Source organism: Eubalaena glacialis, chromosome 8 (assembly GCF_028564815.1).
Source record: "Eubalaena glacialis isolate mEubGla1 chromosome 8, mEubGla1.1.hap2.+ XY, whole genome shotgun sequence".
NCBI lineage: Eukaryota > Metazoa > Chordata > Mammalia > Artiodactyla > Balaenidae > Eubalaena > Eubalaena glacialis.
The window spans coordinates 76,918,341-76,935,163 of NC_083723.1; the positions used below are offsets into that span (position 1 = coordinate 76,918,341).

General features: G+C 41.8%; 1 protein-coding gene across 6 annotated transcripts in view; it reads right to left on the reverse strand.

Moving 5' to 3' along the window:
• Positions 1-1,914: 1,914 nt before the first annotated feature.
• The window catches only part of OSBPL3 (oxysterol binding protein like 3), a 205,539-nt gene continuing 190,630 nt past the window's right edge, over positions 1,915-16,823 (reverse strand). For 3 of the 6 annotated variants that reach the window (XM_061198595.1, XM_061198597.1, XM_061198596.1), the window contains 6 exons: positions 16,593-16,671; positions 15,023-15,167; positions 11,994-12,138; positions 8,541-8,667; positions 6,732-6,854; positions 3,027-3,391 (listed from right to left, as the gene is read on the reverse strand). In XM_061198595.1, coding sequence (XP_061054578.1) covers positions 3,295-3,391; positions 6,732-6,854; positions 8,541-8,667; positions 11,994-12,138; positions 15,023-15,167; positions 16,593-16,671 — 716 coding nt within the window. In that variant the 3' untranslated portion in view covers positions 3,027-3,294. Of the gene's footprint in view, positions 3,392-6,731; positions 6,855-8,540; positions 8,668-11,993; positions 12,139-15,022; positions 15,168-16,592; positions 16,672-16,823 lie in introns of all 6 variants that reach the window. The other 3 variants (XM_061198599.1, XM_061198598.1, XM_061198600.1) reach the window with 2 other exon arrangements.

The window sequence follows — 16,823 nt, forward strand, 5'->3', positions numbered from 1 at the left end:
AATGTAGGGAAAATTGAGCCCATGAAAATAGCTATGATTTGGTAGCAAAAATAGAGGTATGCCAATGTTAATATCAAAATTAAAGACATTCAAATAAATTATGCCAATACATTGGAACTATTATTCCTAAGATCATAAGAACAACTGCTTATTGCTCTTACTCCTAACTAAAAGCTCTGAGGAAATTCTATGATAGCTGGAAGGCATCACTTACAGAGTATGCAGTAGACCTACAACAAGTTTCAACAGCCAAATAAAAACTGTATACTTTATCATTTTTCTTTTAGGGTCGACGTTGTTAATAGTAGGATAAGACCACTCATCATAAATCTGGAGAATACAGATGAAGGGTAGTGCTCGCGAAGCCCAAGCCAATGATTTACTGGAAGTAGTTAAAAGTAGAATGTGAGAAAAGCAGCAGCCCAAATGAAGCAAATATTTTTTTTTTTAAAGTTGGTTTGTCTACTTTTCTCTCCCAGAGAACCCCACAGGAAGCACATGAGGCCATGGGGGCTTTCTGGGCATTCTGTGAGGACCTGATACATAATGGACAGTTGTCCTAAAGTGAACTCCATGTGTTTAATTAGTACCAGAACCAGCCTGGCTTCTGGGAGGTGAATGGCATGGAGGAGCTGCACTGAGACTTTGATTATTGAGTTTGACTCCAGGAAATACCAGCCTAGGCTTTGGGGCCTGGGGAGGGAGTGACCTGCTGCCAGGCTTACCCTGGAGACTGTGGCTCCTTCCTGAAGCATGCCCCGCAGCTTCGGGTAACTGGCAGGGGCAACAGGAACACCGGAAGTGTAACGTGGCCGACCGTCCCATTTCCAAGAACAGCTGTGCAGTTCACCATACATTTGGGATGGGATGATAAGGAATAAAATGGAGGTTACAACATGTACCTCAAGTGATGCACTGATTGGCATTATGCAATAGGGAGATTCAAAATCCAAAGTCAATTCTACCTCATTTCTTCCCAATTAATGACGTGTTTCTGTTTTCTTCATCCTAAGAATATAAAATGTCCTTGAGATACAAATTAGGTGAGAGGATGCTTTTGAGAATAGAGACTGAAGGAAAAAAGAAGCCATTTCCCCCTCAAGGGAATTTGAGGATTATAATAGGATGCATCACCAAGCTGCTTAAATTTCAGAAAAGCCCTTTATAGATGTTGGTACTAATAGACTTTAAAATTTGCATACATATTCAAATTCAGCCCCACTCCCATCTCAAATAAGATGACTACAAAGGTGATATTTGGTCCCTTGAGCCTCGTGATTACAAAATGAAACATAAGATCAACTGAATAACAGCATCGGGACAATTAAAGACTTTCCAAAGACTGCATGACAAAGCTACGTCCATTCAGGCTGCATGTTTTCTTTCTGTTGTTGTTTTGAGGCAGCCCCTGGAGCAGGCCTATAACAGTCAGTATTACTCAAGTTCTACATTTACCTTCACACTGTGAAAACTAGATTTGTTTTCCCCTGTAGTATCCTTAAAATCTACAGCCTGCTTCTTCCCATCTGTGAGAATTTAGATACATGCTTGAAAAGAAAAGAACAAAGCACATAACCAAAGAATTTGATTGGGTCAGTTAACTGCTTAGAAATGGAAATGATATTCGAACTGTGTTCATCTTGACGTCTTGATACAATGGATTGGATGAAAGCAATATTTAATGAGTCGTGTATTGTTTTAAAATGCTAGTCACTTGCAGATTCCAAAAGGCTACTGACCCACTTTAAATAACTCTCCATTTTGAAAGTGCAATACTCTCCAACTAGTTATTTGGTGTGACACTGAAAAATCATGCATTCTTTTTTCCATTATTTATTCTACTTTTCACTCATAGCATTCTCTGAAATTATTTAAATATCTAGAAATGTTTTCTGGAGAAATCTTTTTACCACACCATTTACTTGATATTAACATAAAATCGTCATGGACTTTAGAGGAAAAGGCTTCAAACTTAGGCTTTGGTTTTAAAGTAATCTGGGCAGAAGTTAGAATTGCTTTGATCACACAATTCAACTACTGCACAAATTCTATTATAGTCATTGGAAATAACACATTTAAAAAGGCGAAGTTTCTCCTTTAGTAGTTATACTCTGTATTATTCAAGACTGCTGCAAAACTCACAAAAGGGTGATATGAGTAAGAAGGAAGCGTAGGAAAGCGATAAGACACTTAAAGCTTTACCAGGACACAACACAAAGGAAGAACATCAATTCTCTACATTTGTCTATAAGGCAGGTGGTCAAACTTTTCATACAAGATCTAAAATATGGTGCTTATTGAGAGGTAGAAAATACCAAAACAGTATTTAAGAAAAACACGTTGAATTATTTAAAACAATCAGTTACTTTGCTAAACTTTTGGCAAGTCAAACTGCCATGTTGAACGCACCTATGTTTTACACTAAATTGGGACATTCCATAGTCAACAGAGATGTGGTCAAACAGCGGAGGAGGCTAGAGGGGGGGTGGGAAGCAGAAAACAGTTTCTTAACTTGTAATGGATTCAGCTCTCACTAAGGAGAAATTTCCTACTGTCCGCCTGGGATTTCATTTTGACATTTAATTAACAGGGGTTTCTCAGATTATCAACAATTTTTCTGAGTAACGGTACAATTTTGCACATAAGGCAATGAAACTATAGGGAGGGATGAGTTCGAATGCTTCCTCTTCGAGAAGCTGCCATATCCATCTTATATAAAAACATACATCCCACTAATTGTATACCATTCCCCCAAGCACTAAAACGCAAATGCAAATATTCTTCAGACTCCAGTACCAGCAGAATTGTTCTGTGTGGGCAATTCAAAAGCTGTCTGAGGCAAAAAGATATCTGAGCTACCAAATTAAACCTGGGTAGCTTGCACACAGGTGAGTAACCCTTTGTATTCTTCTTTCTTAACGCACTTGGGAAAGATGGATTTTTTTCCAACATAATTTTATAAGGCATAAATTTAATTAGAATTTTCCAAACCTTTGGAAAATTAGTGTTAAAGCTTCTTTTTTAACCCACATGTTAACATTCAATCTTTCATTTTTATTAAATAGTTTAGATATAAAAAGAAATATCAAGGTGTTCTACATTCATATAAACAATTGTGATAACATTTGAAATTGTAAAGAAACCTACTGAAGAAAATATATACTTAAATACAACACTAAGCTAAGAAGCACAAGTGATCGTTCTAGATAATGTTGTTTAAATATACAGACACAGGTTTGTGGCTTCAGAAAGCAAACGCGGGAGAAGTACAAAGATGTATCGTTCTTTCCTCTTTTACCACAAGACAGGATGGTCCAGTTTGGAAAAACCAAGATCTTTCCTAAGTTCCAAATAGGTGCCACTGCTCACCCAAGAGTCATCGCTGGATTTCCTGTGAAAGTGAAAGAATTTGCTGAAGGCTCGTGACAAGACTGTCATAGTCTCTGTCTCCTTTTCACCCCGTTCCTCCCCCGCCCGCTCCTCCCCAGCTTATCTCTGGCACCTGCACCCCCTGTCCCTGTGGTCCAGTACTGGACCAGCGAGGGAGCAGGAAGCCTGGAAACCGTTTTGCTAGTTCTGACTTTGACTTCTCCAACTTAGAGGCTGTGAGAAATGGGTGCTTCTGAGAGAAGTGGGTGAGGGCAGAGTCTGTCCTACAGAAAACAGGGCTGGGATGACAGCCACCACCTGGGGTATGGCCATGTAAAAGTTACAAATCAATCACGTTGTTCAAATCAAGTGATCAATTAACAGTAAAAAGGAAAGGAACTGGAAGGAATTGGAATCACAGCCTGGAGTGAATAGCCTTGGTTCACTATTCTATGCATAGATAATATACTACGTAGATCCCAATTCAAAAGATACCAAAGAGTGGAGAGCTGAACGTTTTCTTCCTACTCCCAGCCTCCCAGTTCTCTTCAGAGACAATGATCTTAGCAGCTTCACTCAGAGAAATTCCACGTGTGTGAGAGCATGCACGCACGCACACTCACAATCCACTCCTCTCCTATTTTGCATTCAATGGTAGCCCTGGATGGTCTCCCACCCCTTGAGTTTTGTTTTTTTTTTAAATAAATTTATTTATTTTTGGCTGCATTGGGTCTTCATTGCTGCGTGTGGGCTTTCTCTAGTTGCGTCGAGCAAGGGCTACTCTTTGTAGCAGTGCGCGGGCTTCTCACTGCGGTGGCTTCTCTTGTTGCAGAGCATGGGCTCTAGGCGCGTGGGCTTCAGTAGTTGTGGCACGCGGGCTCAGTAGTTGTGGCGCACGGGCTTAGCTGCTCCACGGCATGTGGGATCTTCCCAGGGCTCGAACCCGTGTCCCCTGCGTTGGCAGGCAGATTCTTAACCACTGCGCCACCAGGGAAGCCCACCTCTTGAGTTTTTGACATAACATATATATTAGAGATCCTTTTCCATTGTCACAATAAGGTCAGCAAACTACAGCCCAAGGGCCAAATCCAGCCTTCGGTCTGTCTCTGTAATACCATTTTACTGGAACACATCATGCCCATTCATTTAAGTAGTGTCTATGGCTGCTTTCACATTGCACAGCAGGGTTGAGTCATTACTACTGAGGCCTCATGGCCTGCAAAGCTAACAATATTCACCATTTGCCCTTTGCGGGAGAAATTTGGTGACTCTGGCAAAAAGGGATTCCTTTTTTTCTTTTTAAACAGGTGCATGATAGTCCATTGTGGGGATGGACCACGATTTAACAAGTACCCTACTGGTGGGCACTGAGGATGTTGTTTTCAACCTCTAGCTATTATAAACAAAACATATGCTATTTTGTATGTGCACGAGATTAGTTATATTAAAAACTCCTATAAATTGAACTTCTGAGTCAAAGAGTATGTGCACTTGTAAGGTTGACTGATATTGTCATGCGTTTCAGAAACAAAAGTGAGGAGTGCCTATTTTTCCACATTCTCAGGAACATAGATTTTTATCACAATTGTTTTTCTCTTCCAATAAAGGGATGTGTTTACAATAAATCAATCTGCATATCAGATACTTTACTATGAAACAAAGATGACTATCGCTGCCAGAGCTGTAGTTTCCACTTGAAATTTCCAGTGATGTTTTCGTGGCTCCTTAGTGAGTGTCAACGGAAACGTCCAAGTCCCCATGCTCCCCTCTGTCATCTCTGCCAGCTTCTAATTGGAACAGTTCCCGGACTGCTACTGCTGAACAATTCCCACCTTTTCTCACAGTTTTACTTGCCACATCTAATACTCTGATAATTTTATAGACAATCAAAAGGAAAAAGAACTGCAGCTGTGTTTGGTCCTTGTCCGTTCCAGACATAATTCTTACATGGTTGCAGTGACAGCCCAGATAACATTTTATATTTTGCATTTACATGTTAGCTCATTTCCCACAGAGCTCCACAGACTGTGTGAAGTCATTTTTGAGGTTTTTACGTCAGATCAAGTTGATAAATCTCCTTATCTAGCTCTTGAGACAGTATGGTTATCCACAATTTTTAATGATCCTAAAAATACTGTAATGAACCTCTTTAACAGATATTACCAAAATCAATTGATCAGTCTGTTAGTCTATCCATTTACCTATCCCTTGCCTTTATCAAAAAAAAAAATAATTTAAGGTGTCTTATTTTTTAAATGTTTAAATGAAGTTAGGAATATTCTGGGATAAAACTCTGGCCTACTGATCTTCAATCACTCATATTCTGAGTTTGTGAAATGATCAAAATCCACATCAACTTTAGGGGAAAGGACATAATACTTTGGGGATAAAACATAACTTGTTGCTATTTTGCTGTTTTGGAAATATATAATTTTACTGATGCAGCTGATAGATTAGTTGCCAAATCCTCCTAAAAGTGTTTCTGTTGCCCATTAAAAAATAATAACAACCAAAAAATCCCTGCAAACAACAACAAAATCCTGAAAAGAAGACTGGGGGGAATAGGTAGGGCAGGAGCTGGCTGCTTTTCTACCTGTGATTGTTCCATTGCTGATTTTTAAAAAAAGGAACAAACTAAAAAACCCTAAAACCATATCAAGCCCTGGCCTGTAGTCAAGAGAGCCAGGCCCCAGTCTGGGACATTCCACTGGGTCTTTCCACGGATCACCTATGTCCCCTGGGTCTTCGTTTCTTTGCAGTTAAAATAAAAGAGGGGGGTGAAGGGCGGATGATCTCTGACGCCCCTTCTAAATCTTTCAGTCTGTTCTTAACGAGACCCTCCTAGCAAGCTATTTTTAAAATAATATTAAATGTGCCAAATCCAAGCCCCAGTATATTAGAACTTCTGCAATTCAAGAATTAGATTACTTGGAAGTTCTAGTTTGGTGAAGAACTGGGTGATAGCTAATTATCTCCATCACTGTGTAGAATCTACCCGTTTGGGGGACCAACCTTAGACATGGCTTGAATAAGCTGGCCTGGTACTGGGAGCTGGGTTTGGTTGGTCTCGTTGTTTCTCCCACAAGCACTTACTGAGCACCTCTCTGCAAAGTCCTGGGAGAGGCCCTGGGAGAGACCAAGGAACGCAAAAAAGGAGGGCTGAGCGGGGCAGCCTGGGGGCAGTGTCCCCACAAAGTCGGGCCGTCACAGAGGAGGGATGTCACCACTCTGAAGCAGGAAAAGGGCCGAGAACACCCTGTCGTGGGGAGGGGACACCCCAGTCTGTTCTCTTCACCCCAGAAGCATCAGGCGTCGCCAGTGCCTGCCAACAATGACCCGCACGACCCCGGCTGCACACACACCTGAAAAACCGAGGCTGGTGCTCCACCTTATTTTCGTCCAAGACCCGCCGCCTTTCTCTCTGCAGCTGTTCAATCCTCTGCTTTTGTATTTCGGCCTCTTCTAAGCTCCCTTCTTCTAGAAACCTGAGGCATCGAGGACAAAGATAAAGGAATAGGAACACCAAGGAAATGTAACAATCATTACTATTAGAACTGCATGTGTGCAAGACTGGATATTCAGAATGCTCTCCTATACATAAGCCCCCTCCTCACCCCTTACAACATTATTTGGAGGTAATGAGGGACAATATTGTGTTCTGAATTGGTGATACAGACATGGTTCAAAAAATTATATCTATGAAAAGGAATTTGGGGCAAAATCTCCCTCTCATTCCCATCTCCAGTTCTACCTGTTTCCTCCCCATCCCACCCACGTTCACGCCCCCCACCGGAGGTAATCCACCGTTACCGGTTTCTTGTGCAGCCTTCTAGAGATTCCTGATTCATATATAAACACACATTAATATATATTCTTACCCCTCCCTCCCTTTTAAGAACATCAACGGAAGCAGGCGACACATACTGTCTATACTTTGGTATCTTGTTTTGTTTTCCTTTTTACTTAAAAAAGTAATTCATTCTTGGTAGTACACAGATCTTTTCACTTTCAATAGATATATAATATTCAATTGTGTGGATATACTTGCATTTATTTAAACAATTCCCTATTGATAGACATTTGGGATGTTCCCAATTTTTTACTGTTAAAATTAATGCTGCAGTGAAGGACTGTATATATCTGTCATTTTGCACATGTGTTAGTATATCTCTAAGGAGACGGTTCTAGAAGTGGAATTGCTGGGTTAAAGGGTGAGTTTGTAATATATCTATTACCAAACTGCCCTTTATGGGGATTATAGCAATTTACATTTCCACCAGCAATGTTACTGAAGTGCCTCTTCCCCGTAGCCTCAGAGTGCATCAAACTTCGGAGTCTTTGCCATCTGATAGCTAAAAAAATGGTATGACAGCGTGGTTTTAAAATTTTGCAGGTTTTTTTGAGTAAGACTGCACATCTTTTCATATGTTTAAGGGCTACCTGCATTTCCTATTTTGTGAACTGTTCATTTCCCTATGTCTATTTTTTTTTAATGGATTGATCTTGATTTCTAGAACCAATTCATGAAGTGAGCTGCAAGTATAGATTTCTCAGTCGTTAATCTTTTGACTCTGGGTATACATTTTATTTACTTTACCATGAAGAAGGGTGCTGGGTTTTTCAAAATAAAGTCAAATTTTATCAATTTTATTTTATTTTTTGCCTTCTTGGTTTTGAGTCTTAATTAGAAAGGCCTTAGGAGAGAGATTATTCTTTCTGTTTTACAGAGTTGGAAACTGAGGCTGAGAAAGGTTAGAAGACTTAGCGTATGTGACACAGCTTGTCAGCAGCAAACCTAGGATCAGAAGTTAGATTTCAGTGCACCAAAATAATTTAAATTCGAGGGGTGGGGAGCTGGATGCTTTTACTCTTTCAAATACAGAGTAAGTTTTTCTTATTGCTGTATGCAGTGAAACTCTTTTTAAAAAAACTTTTTTTTTTTTGTATTTCAATAGAAATGGGGTTCTACTGATGAATAAAGGTCATGCCACACACAGATCTAAGCTGGGCTCCCTTCCTTCCACAAGATGGTTTAAAGTCTCCCTAGACCTCTGCTCTTGATGACAGAATCTCTCTCTCTTAGGCTCCTTTGGTGGCCTGGGAGATGTTACCAAGACTTTTTACAAAGAGTTTCACATCTCTGGAGATAAAGATCTGAAAAAAATCCTTACCTTTGGTCTGGCCTGAATCGAGTGTCAGTAGGTGGTAATAAAGACTTTAACAATGGATCCATTTCATTCAATTCCAGGGCAAACTGTGTGAAGCCATAATATTGCTCATAGCCTTTTGGCATGGGATCTAAAAGAAAAAGAAATCATTCATCTCTAACTTGCATTGCATTCACATCACATCTTAATTCCTTCACCTTTTTCATCTCAGACCAGCTACAATTTTTCTCTCTCAGCTCTAAACTCTTCCATTTCTATTAAAATATTCTGGCTCACAAAGAGGTGCTGAATTTTTCTCTATAAATTTTCTTCTCTATAAGCTTCCTTCTACCTACAAGGATAAGGCCTTCTTCGTGTGGTCTTTTAGCAAATTTATTAAATACCAAGAAGTTTCTACAGAATTTAAGTTATAAAAATAATTTGTTACTAAAATAAACATGTTAAAAAGAACTCTAGGTCCATTTTTCCTGACTAACAAGACTTTCACTCTAGAGAATCCGTTTTTCATTTAAGAGATGTCAAATTCTCCGGAAACTCTGCCTAGTACCTGGAATAGTGTTGGACCCATAAGAAGAGGTCAATAAATATTATTCTTTACTTCCAGTCCTGCTCTTCTTTTCACCAATGCTTGGCCCCTCCAAATCTTACATATTTTAATTTTAAACCACCTCAGCAGAAGCCAGGAATAGAGATGGGATTATAACGGCAGAAACACTGCCAGCTGGAACCAAAGGGGACGGAGAAAACGGGACTGAATGAAGCAAGGCTGCCGGACTACTGTTATTTTACAGATGGAACCAGAGAGCTACGCAGCTGCAAACATGCATTGCCTTCAAGAAAAGGGAGGAATGACTCTGAAGGTGATTCAGAGATCATCAGGCTGCCACTCCCACCATCAGGCTGCCACTCCCACCCAGACTACACAGATTCAGGGGGCAAGGCTGCCTCTACCTCTCAAATGGCAGGGCCGCTGTGCAGCTTCAACATGCCCGGCTGCCACCACCCAGAGCCTTGGGGGGCTTGGGAGCCAGGCAAAGTCCCAGTGGGCCCAGAGGGTGGGGCATCGAGCCAGTGAGGATGATCTCCAGTTTTTAGATCAACAGCATTTGCCGTGCTAGGTCTTGGACTCACTTAGGACCCGTCATCCCTTTCTTCTTTCCTCTTTCTCCTTTTGGAATGGGAACATCTATCCTATGCCCATCCCACCACTGTGTTTTGGAAGCACATTTTGGTTTCACAGGCTCACAGCTGGAGAGGATGAATCATACCTCAAATCTCACCCGTACCGGATTTAGATGATATTTGGATGAGACTTTGGACTTTAGAGTTGATGCAGGAATGAGTCAAGACTTCTGGGGCTGCTGGGGTGGAATACACACATTTTGCACGTAAGAAGGACATGATTTGGGGAGGCCAGGGGTGGAATGTTATGGACTGGATGTTTATGTTCTCTCAAAATTCATACGTTAAAGCCCCACCCCCAGAGTGCTGTCTTTGGAGATGAGGCCTCTGGAGTAACGAAGGTTAAATGGGGTCAGAAGGGTGGGCCCTGATCTGGCAGCCAAGCCACGAAAAAGACTCCCACCAGCATCCGAATTTGCCAGCACCCAGCCTCCAGAACTGTGAGCAAATGAATTTCTGCTGTTTAAGCCACACAGTCTATGGTGTTTGTTACAGCAGCCCAAGCAGATTAATGCAAGCGTATTGCCCTAACTTTAATTAATTGTTAACTTTAATTTAACCGTTAAGTGCATAGCACATATCCTAATGCTTTAAGCCATTATGAAGGTTTGACTTCCTTCCTCCTTTTCCTCCCAGCTGCTTCAAGCACTTAGCATCACTGTACACTCCTTAGGGGATGAATCCAGCTAAAAGTCAAGCTAAAAATACCCCAATTTACGTATTGGATAAATCATATGTAGACTAATCCAATCCACTCGTAGCCTTAACTCTAGCTGTCCACATATACAAATGCTTTCCATGAACTTTTCTGAAGACCCATTTTCTGAAGCTTCAGAAGTCCACTTTGTCTAATTCTAATTCTCTGTGGATCCTAAGCATAAAAATAATAGCAAACTTCCTACTCTGCCTTCAAAAATCCATCCCAGTCTCCCAATCACCAGAGTGGAGACAGTGGTTTTTCTTGCAGACAGGCCAGGGATGCTCATAGCCAAGGCAGAGACATAAAGTCAATGAATAACAACAACAGCAACAAGAATAACAGCTTACACACTGTTGTCAAGGTACTACTTTAACACCCAGGGCAGATGGTAGCTCTCATCTGTGATACATTCTTTAAGCAAAGGAGAGCAAGTGTCTCATTCATAAAATGCCAGGTGTGCCTCTGAACCTCTGAAGCTAGGAAGGCGGCCATGGTGCCAAGTCATTCTAGCTTCCTGGCAACCTCTGCGACGGTGGAAGATATGGCTGCTACCCGTTGAAAGAGACATTGTTGCTTGCCCACTCTACAGTCATCTCCCTTTCTTACTTGCTAATGGCAAACTCATCTGTTTGGGTGTCACTGTACACTCCCTTAGGGGATGAATCTAAACTCATCTGAATCTCTCCTGCCGACCCAGTTGCCCAGGATCGGTTAAGGGATGGGTTTGGACCCACTTCAGGTTGATGAGATATGAAGACACATTTGCTGCAGCATCCTAGGAAATATTTCATTCCTGAGAAAAGACAGTTACAGCAGAAGAAAGCTCTTCTGTCCTCCCTTCTCCCCTGCTTAGTGAGCTGTCACAAGGGGATATGATATTGAATCGAGGCAACCATTTTGCCTCCATGGGAAGAAACATCACCGCCATATTGGAAGTGGCAGATGGGTCCTCAATGACCTGTGTTCTTGACACAAGTAACCTGCCTGTGTAACAACCCTGGGGCCACCCCCTGCCATTTGTTGTTAAGTGCATAGCACATATCCTAATGCTTTAAGCCATTATGAAGGTTTGACTTCCTTCCCCCTTTTCCCCTCAGCTGCTTCAAGCACTTAGCATCCTTCTAGAATTACAGGAGAGACTGGAGTGGCTTATGGTATTGGGAGAGTCTAGGGGACCCCTAACTCTTGTAGGTCATTCTACTTTTCCAGTAAGAATTTTCCCTTTATCTTTACTCTAGAATGACTTCTTGTACCTCATTGATATTCCTTCATAGTGCCCAGTATAGGCGAAGGAATGATGTGTGTTGACTGGAAGACAGAGTGACCACGGATTAGCAATGGCTTTGTTCTGGGATTAAGAACCCAGGACCTATCAACTCAACAGAGGTATTGTTAAGCATGAGGATGAGTCTGAGATATAACTAGGTGAATGAAAGATGGGCCAGTAGCTCCAACATAGTTCAAAGCAGGTAGAGGCTAGATACACCGAATGGACACTGATGCCCACCCACGTGCGGTTCCTCTGGCCACATCCCGCCTCCTTTTGCTTGGGGCTGATTAACCCAGATACTAACTCGCTCTCCAGATACAAGTGGATGAGGAGGAGCCACCGCAGTAGATGCTCTCATGCCATTTCCCAAATAGCCGATGCACTGCTTTTCCACTCTTGTCAAATACTGTACCTTCAATCTCATGGGCATTAGTGCTCCAGTATTTTGCCTAGGAGTCAAATGAGAGTCATCTGTTTAGTGTTTTGGGGTCAATTTATTACAGATATTAAGAGAAAACAAAAGAGGAGAGAAAAAGTACCATAAGAATGATTCTATGCTATATATGGTTTGCTGGTTCTGTTTTTTTTTAAAATCATACTTTTAATTATTTAATGAAAAGTAAAAAGCTAGCACTTTATTTACAGTTTGTAACTCAACCACCAACATTTGTGTAAGACACAATTTTTTTCGACTTTCACTACATACATAGTAGAAAGGAAAGGCTCAGTTCTCACACATCCACCAAGTACGGGCTGGCCCTTAGCACCCCCTCCGGAACAGCTATTTCCTGGCTGTCACTGTGGCTCTGACTACTGCAATTTAAAAGAAATGTAACTCATGTAATTTTTTCTCTGAAGGAACTAGACAATCCTTTGTAAACCAACGAATTTTTTTAACCAAGTTTGTAAACCAATCAATTTTCAGTTCCTCCTGTTAGTTTCCCCGCCCCCCCCCCCCAAACCAGATCTGTTCACCTAACTTACAGGAACCTTATACAACCCGTATTCCCACTATGAATTGGTCCTGGTCTGAGACCAGCTCATCTTGGCTCAGCCTTGTGCGTTTTACATATGCAGTACCACAATGCAGCCAGCAGAGGGAGCTCTAACTCCCTAGTGTTGATTTTTTAAATTCTCCCAATTACCTGGCTGCCCTAAAAAATCTCTGGAAAAGACCAGAAGGCATTACTCCATAAATCAAAAAATCCTACTACTATTTTCAGCCAAAACAGAATCCACATTTGGAAACCAATAAAGTTGAGTGACATTTCCAGGCCATATCTGGTAGACTGGCTTCCCCATTCCAACCAAGTCTGTGGTAAAAATGGGAGGAAGGGCAGAGTACAGCAGTATCCCAGAGCTGAATCAGAAAGGTAACAGTGAGTTCTCTAGTCATGTAAAGATGGGGGACAGGGAAACAAACACTGTCCAGGCTCTTCAGTTTATTCTAAAGCAGGAGTCAGATTTCCTCTTTAGAGATATTTGCCAACAAGTCCAATGATGGGAAGCCACAGAGGGAGACAGTCATGTTCCACAGGCAACGGCTGCCTCTGCTTTCAGATTCTCTTTCAACACCAGAGGCACGTCCAGTGTTCTAATTCTGTTCATCTCTTGCCGCTATGAAAATTTGTTCCCTGGTCCTCAGTGGACGAGTACCAAGTGGTTGGTAGAAATGGGAGTGGAGCACACTTCCTTGGGGAAAATTCTGAGAACAAGGCGGCTCTCACCTGGATATCTATCTATCTATCTATCTATCTATCTATCTATCTCCAGTTATATATGTCCCTGCTCCAGGTTGCCTTTGCTTCTTTCTGTAGAGAGCTTAGATGAAGCTTTCACGGGAGGGTCATTTGTATTTTACGCCAAATCACTACCAGCTTTATGTCTATCTACAACCCAGTTTGACTTACAGGATATAATAAAGACCCCCATCCACCTCTCCATAATGTCCCCCACCTGCTACAGGTGGTACAGAGAGGTACTGTGTGAAATTCCACAGTTAGAACCTAATCTCTTGGCTTATGATTTTGATCTTAATCAAATGCAAATATTCCTTGAAGAGGGTAGCACTTTAAGGCCCTTTTGTACACATGAGATTTTTAAGGACAAGAGGGAATTTCAGGGGGAAGAGAAGTTGGGGAGAAGGGCTCAAATCAAGGAAGTTGGAAAGGTAAGCAGACTATTGCAGGCTCTCTGCCCCAGGAGAATCTGTGAATGTTCATGAGCCTCTGCTGTGTGCCAGGCACCACTGCCAGGCATTGGCCACAGCAGTGGGCAAGACAGTCCAGGCTTCTGCTTTTCTGGAGTCAGGAATGGCAAGGAGGGGAACAGAAAATAAGCAAGTAAAGTAACAGCGAGCAAGCTAACTGCAGATGGTAATGAACACTCTGAAGAAAATGGGGTATGATAGAGGGTGACTAACAAGGTGGACAGAAGGATCTGGGGAGAGGGGCCCAAGCAGAAGGAAACGGAGAGAGAAAAAGAAGGACAGTGCAGCTCGAGGATGGTGAGCAAGAAAGGGAACGAGGGGTGGCAGGAGCTGAGGTTGGAGAGGAATGAGGGTGGTGTGTGTGTGTGTGTGTGTGTGTGTGTGTGTGTGTGTGAGTGAGGGGTGGTGGGGGTGAGGAGTGCAGACTCTGTAGGGTCTCGTGGGCCATTGGAAGGATGCAGGCTTTTGCTCTGAGAAAGATGGAAGTTGTCAGAGGATTTTGGTCTAACATGGCGTGACTTGCATTTTTAAAAATTGTGGTAAAACGTATATAACATAGTATTTACTGTTTTAACCATTTCTAAGTGTATAATTGAGTGGCTTTAAGTACATTCACAATGTTGTGTAACCATTGCCTTATATATCTCCAGAACTTTTTATCTTCCCAGACTGAAACTCTGTACCCATTAAATAATGACTCCCCATTCCGTCCAGTCCCCAGCCCTTGGCAACCACCATTCTACTTTGTCTTTATGGATCTGGCTGCTCCAGGTATCTTATATAAATGGAATCATATCTGTCCATTTGTGTCTGGCTTATATCACTTAGCATAATGTGTTCAAGGCTCATCCGTACTGTAACACGATCACATGTTTCAACAGGGTCCCTCTGGCTGCCACACTGAAGACAGACCATAGGGGAGTAAAGGTGGAAGGAAGGAGGCCAGGAGGGGCCATGGCCCTGGTCCAGGTGACAGAGGTGGGGCTGGGACCAGGGAGCACCTGGCATTGCTTGTCTACTGGCACAAAAGTGAAGGTGAAAAATTTCCCAAGACACCCTGTGCCCTGAGGCCCAGCTCTGCCGAGGCCTGTCCAGGGCCAGAGCTCACAGGCCACCCAGGTTACCTTTATAAAGTTCACTTTGCAGTGGCAGGAATCATCATTCAGGTTCTTGATAACAATCTCTCCATAGTGTTCGATCCACCTCTGCCCACTTAAGATGTTATGGACGCAAGAGGTCACTTTGTTCCACTCAAAATGATCTCCAAAACTGAAGGAAGAAAAAGTGAAAGTAACAACTACCAGAGCAGCCAGCAGCAAATGCAAACAAGCACTGCTATTTAAAAAACGAGTCCTGTAATGAATTACTCATTCCTTCATTAATGGAACCAACACCGATTGAGCCGTGCTGGGCAGTCTAAGAGCTTTCACTCTCTCAGGAGGCTGGGAGGTGGGTGAAGGTCAGACCCTGGAGGCTCCCAGAGGCTCCACGAGAAGCTGGGGGTCTCCTGGAACAACCCACTCTGTCCTTTGTCAGAGGAGACGTGTCGAAAGTCACCAAACTATGAAAGGAGAGTGGCAAGGGGAGGGTAGAGGGGTTTTCCACAGTGTGCTCTCTACACACATACATATGTGTGCACACACACGAATGTGTACATACAGGCACACACATGTACATATATACTTATGTATATACACGTGTAGGTGTGTATATTTAGGCACATATGTATACAGGCAGATCTCGCTTTATTGTGTTTTTTACAAGTTGAAGGTCTGTGGCAACCCTGTGTAGAGCAAGTCCATTGGCAGCATTCTTCCAACAGCATTTGCTCCCTTCATGTCTATGAAGTATATAAAACATAACTTTCATAAGCAATGGGAAACCAAAAAATTCATGTGGCTCACTATATTGTAATATTTGCTTTATTGCAGTGGTCTAGAACCAAACCCGCAATCTCTCTGAGGTGTGTCTGTATACATACACAAACACATATATATTTTACATATTAATCTTAAGATACATATATCTTAAATCTTTTACAATGAGATGGTATTCAGATTTGACTTATGGAGTTAAATAATAATTATGAGGATAATGGTAACAAGACCAAACACTTAAATGACACATAATATGTGCCAATTACTATTTTAAGTGCTTTCCATATCTGCTTAACCTTCACAACAGTCTTATGAAGTAGATGGTTTATTATCCCTGTTTCATAGATGAGGGAACTGGTGATCAGAAAGGTTAAGTAACCTGCCCAAGGATTTGCAACTAGTAAGTAGTGATGTGAGCACATGAGTCCCAGTAGCCCAGTTCCAGAGGCCATAATGATTACCATTTTGCTTTATGAATAAGTATCAATAATCCCTGAAGATGAAGGCCATAGCTTTCTTTAAAAATTTTTTTGACAGTGAGGCAGGACAACAGTGTTCAAGAAATATTATCATTCTTAATTGTGTTAGAAAGTAGAAGTGTATTTTTTAAAGCCCCTACTTGGGAACTTTGGTGTCCAGGAAGCATTTCCATTAGAGAGAACAAAAATGTGAGACTGTCAAAATGAAGAACATTTGAAGCTACTGTCAAACACATTAACAGAAAGAAACACACTCGGCACCACGGGGGCCAATGGGCATCCTGCTCCTAAACCTTGGCCCTAAATTCTATAAAGCTCCTAACCACAGAAGAACTTACGCTGGCAGAGTCACATGGGTTGTGCCAATGGGAACAATTTCCATGGATTTGCCCCAGAATTTGTTCTTCCATCTCATGTCTGAAATGAAGTAATACCAAATATTACATATTTAGCAGGAGAGCTAGGTAGATCAAAGTGTTCTTAGGCTGGATAAATGATCAATCACAATATAGGACAATCTCTTCATAATAAAATTCATTATTATTCAATGTAAGTAGCAACTGAGTACC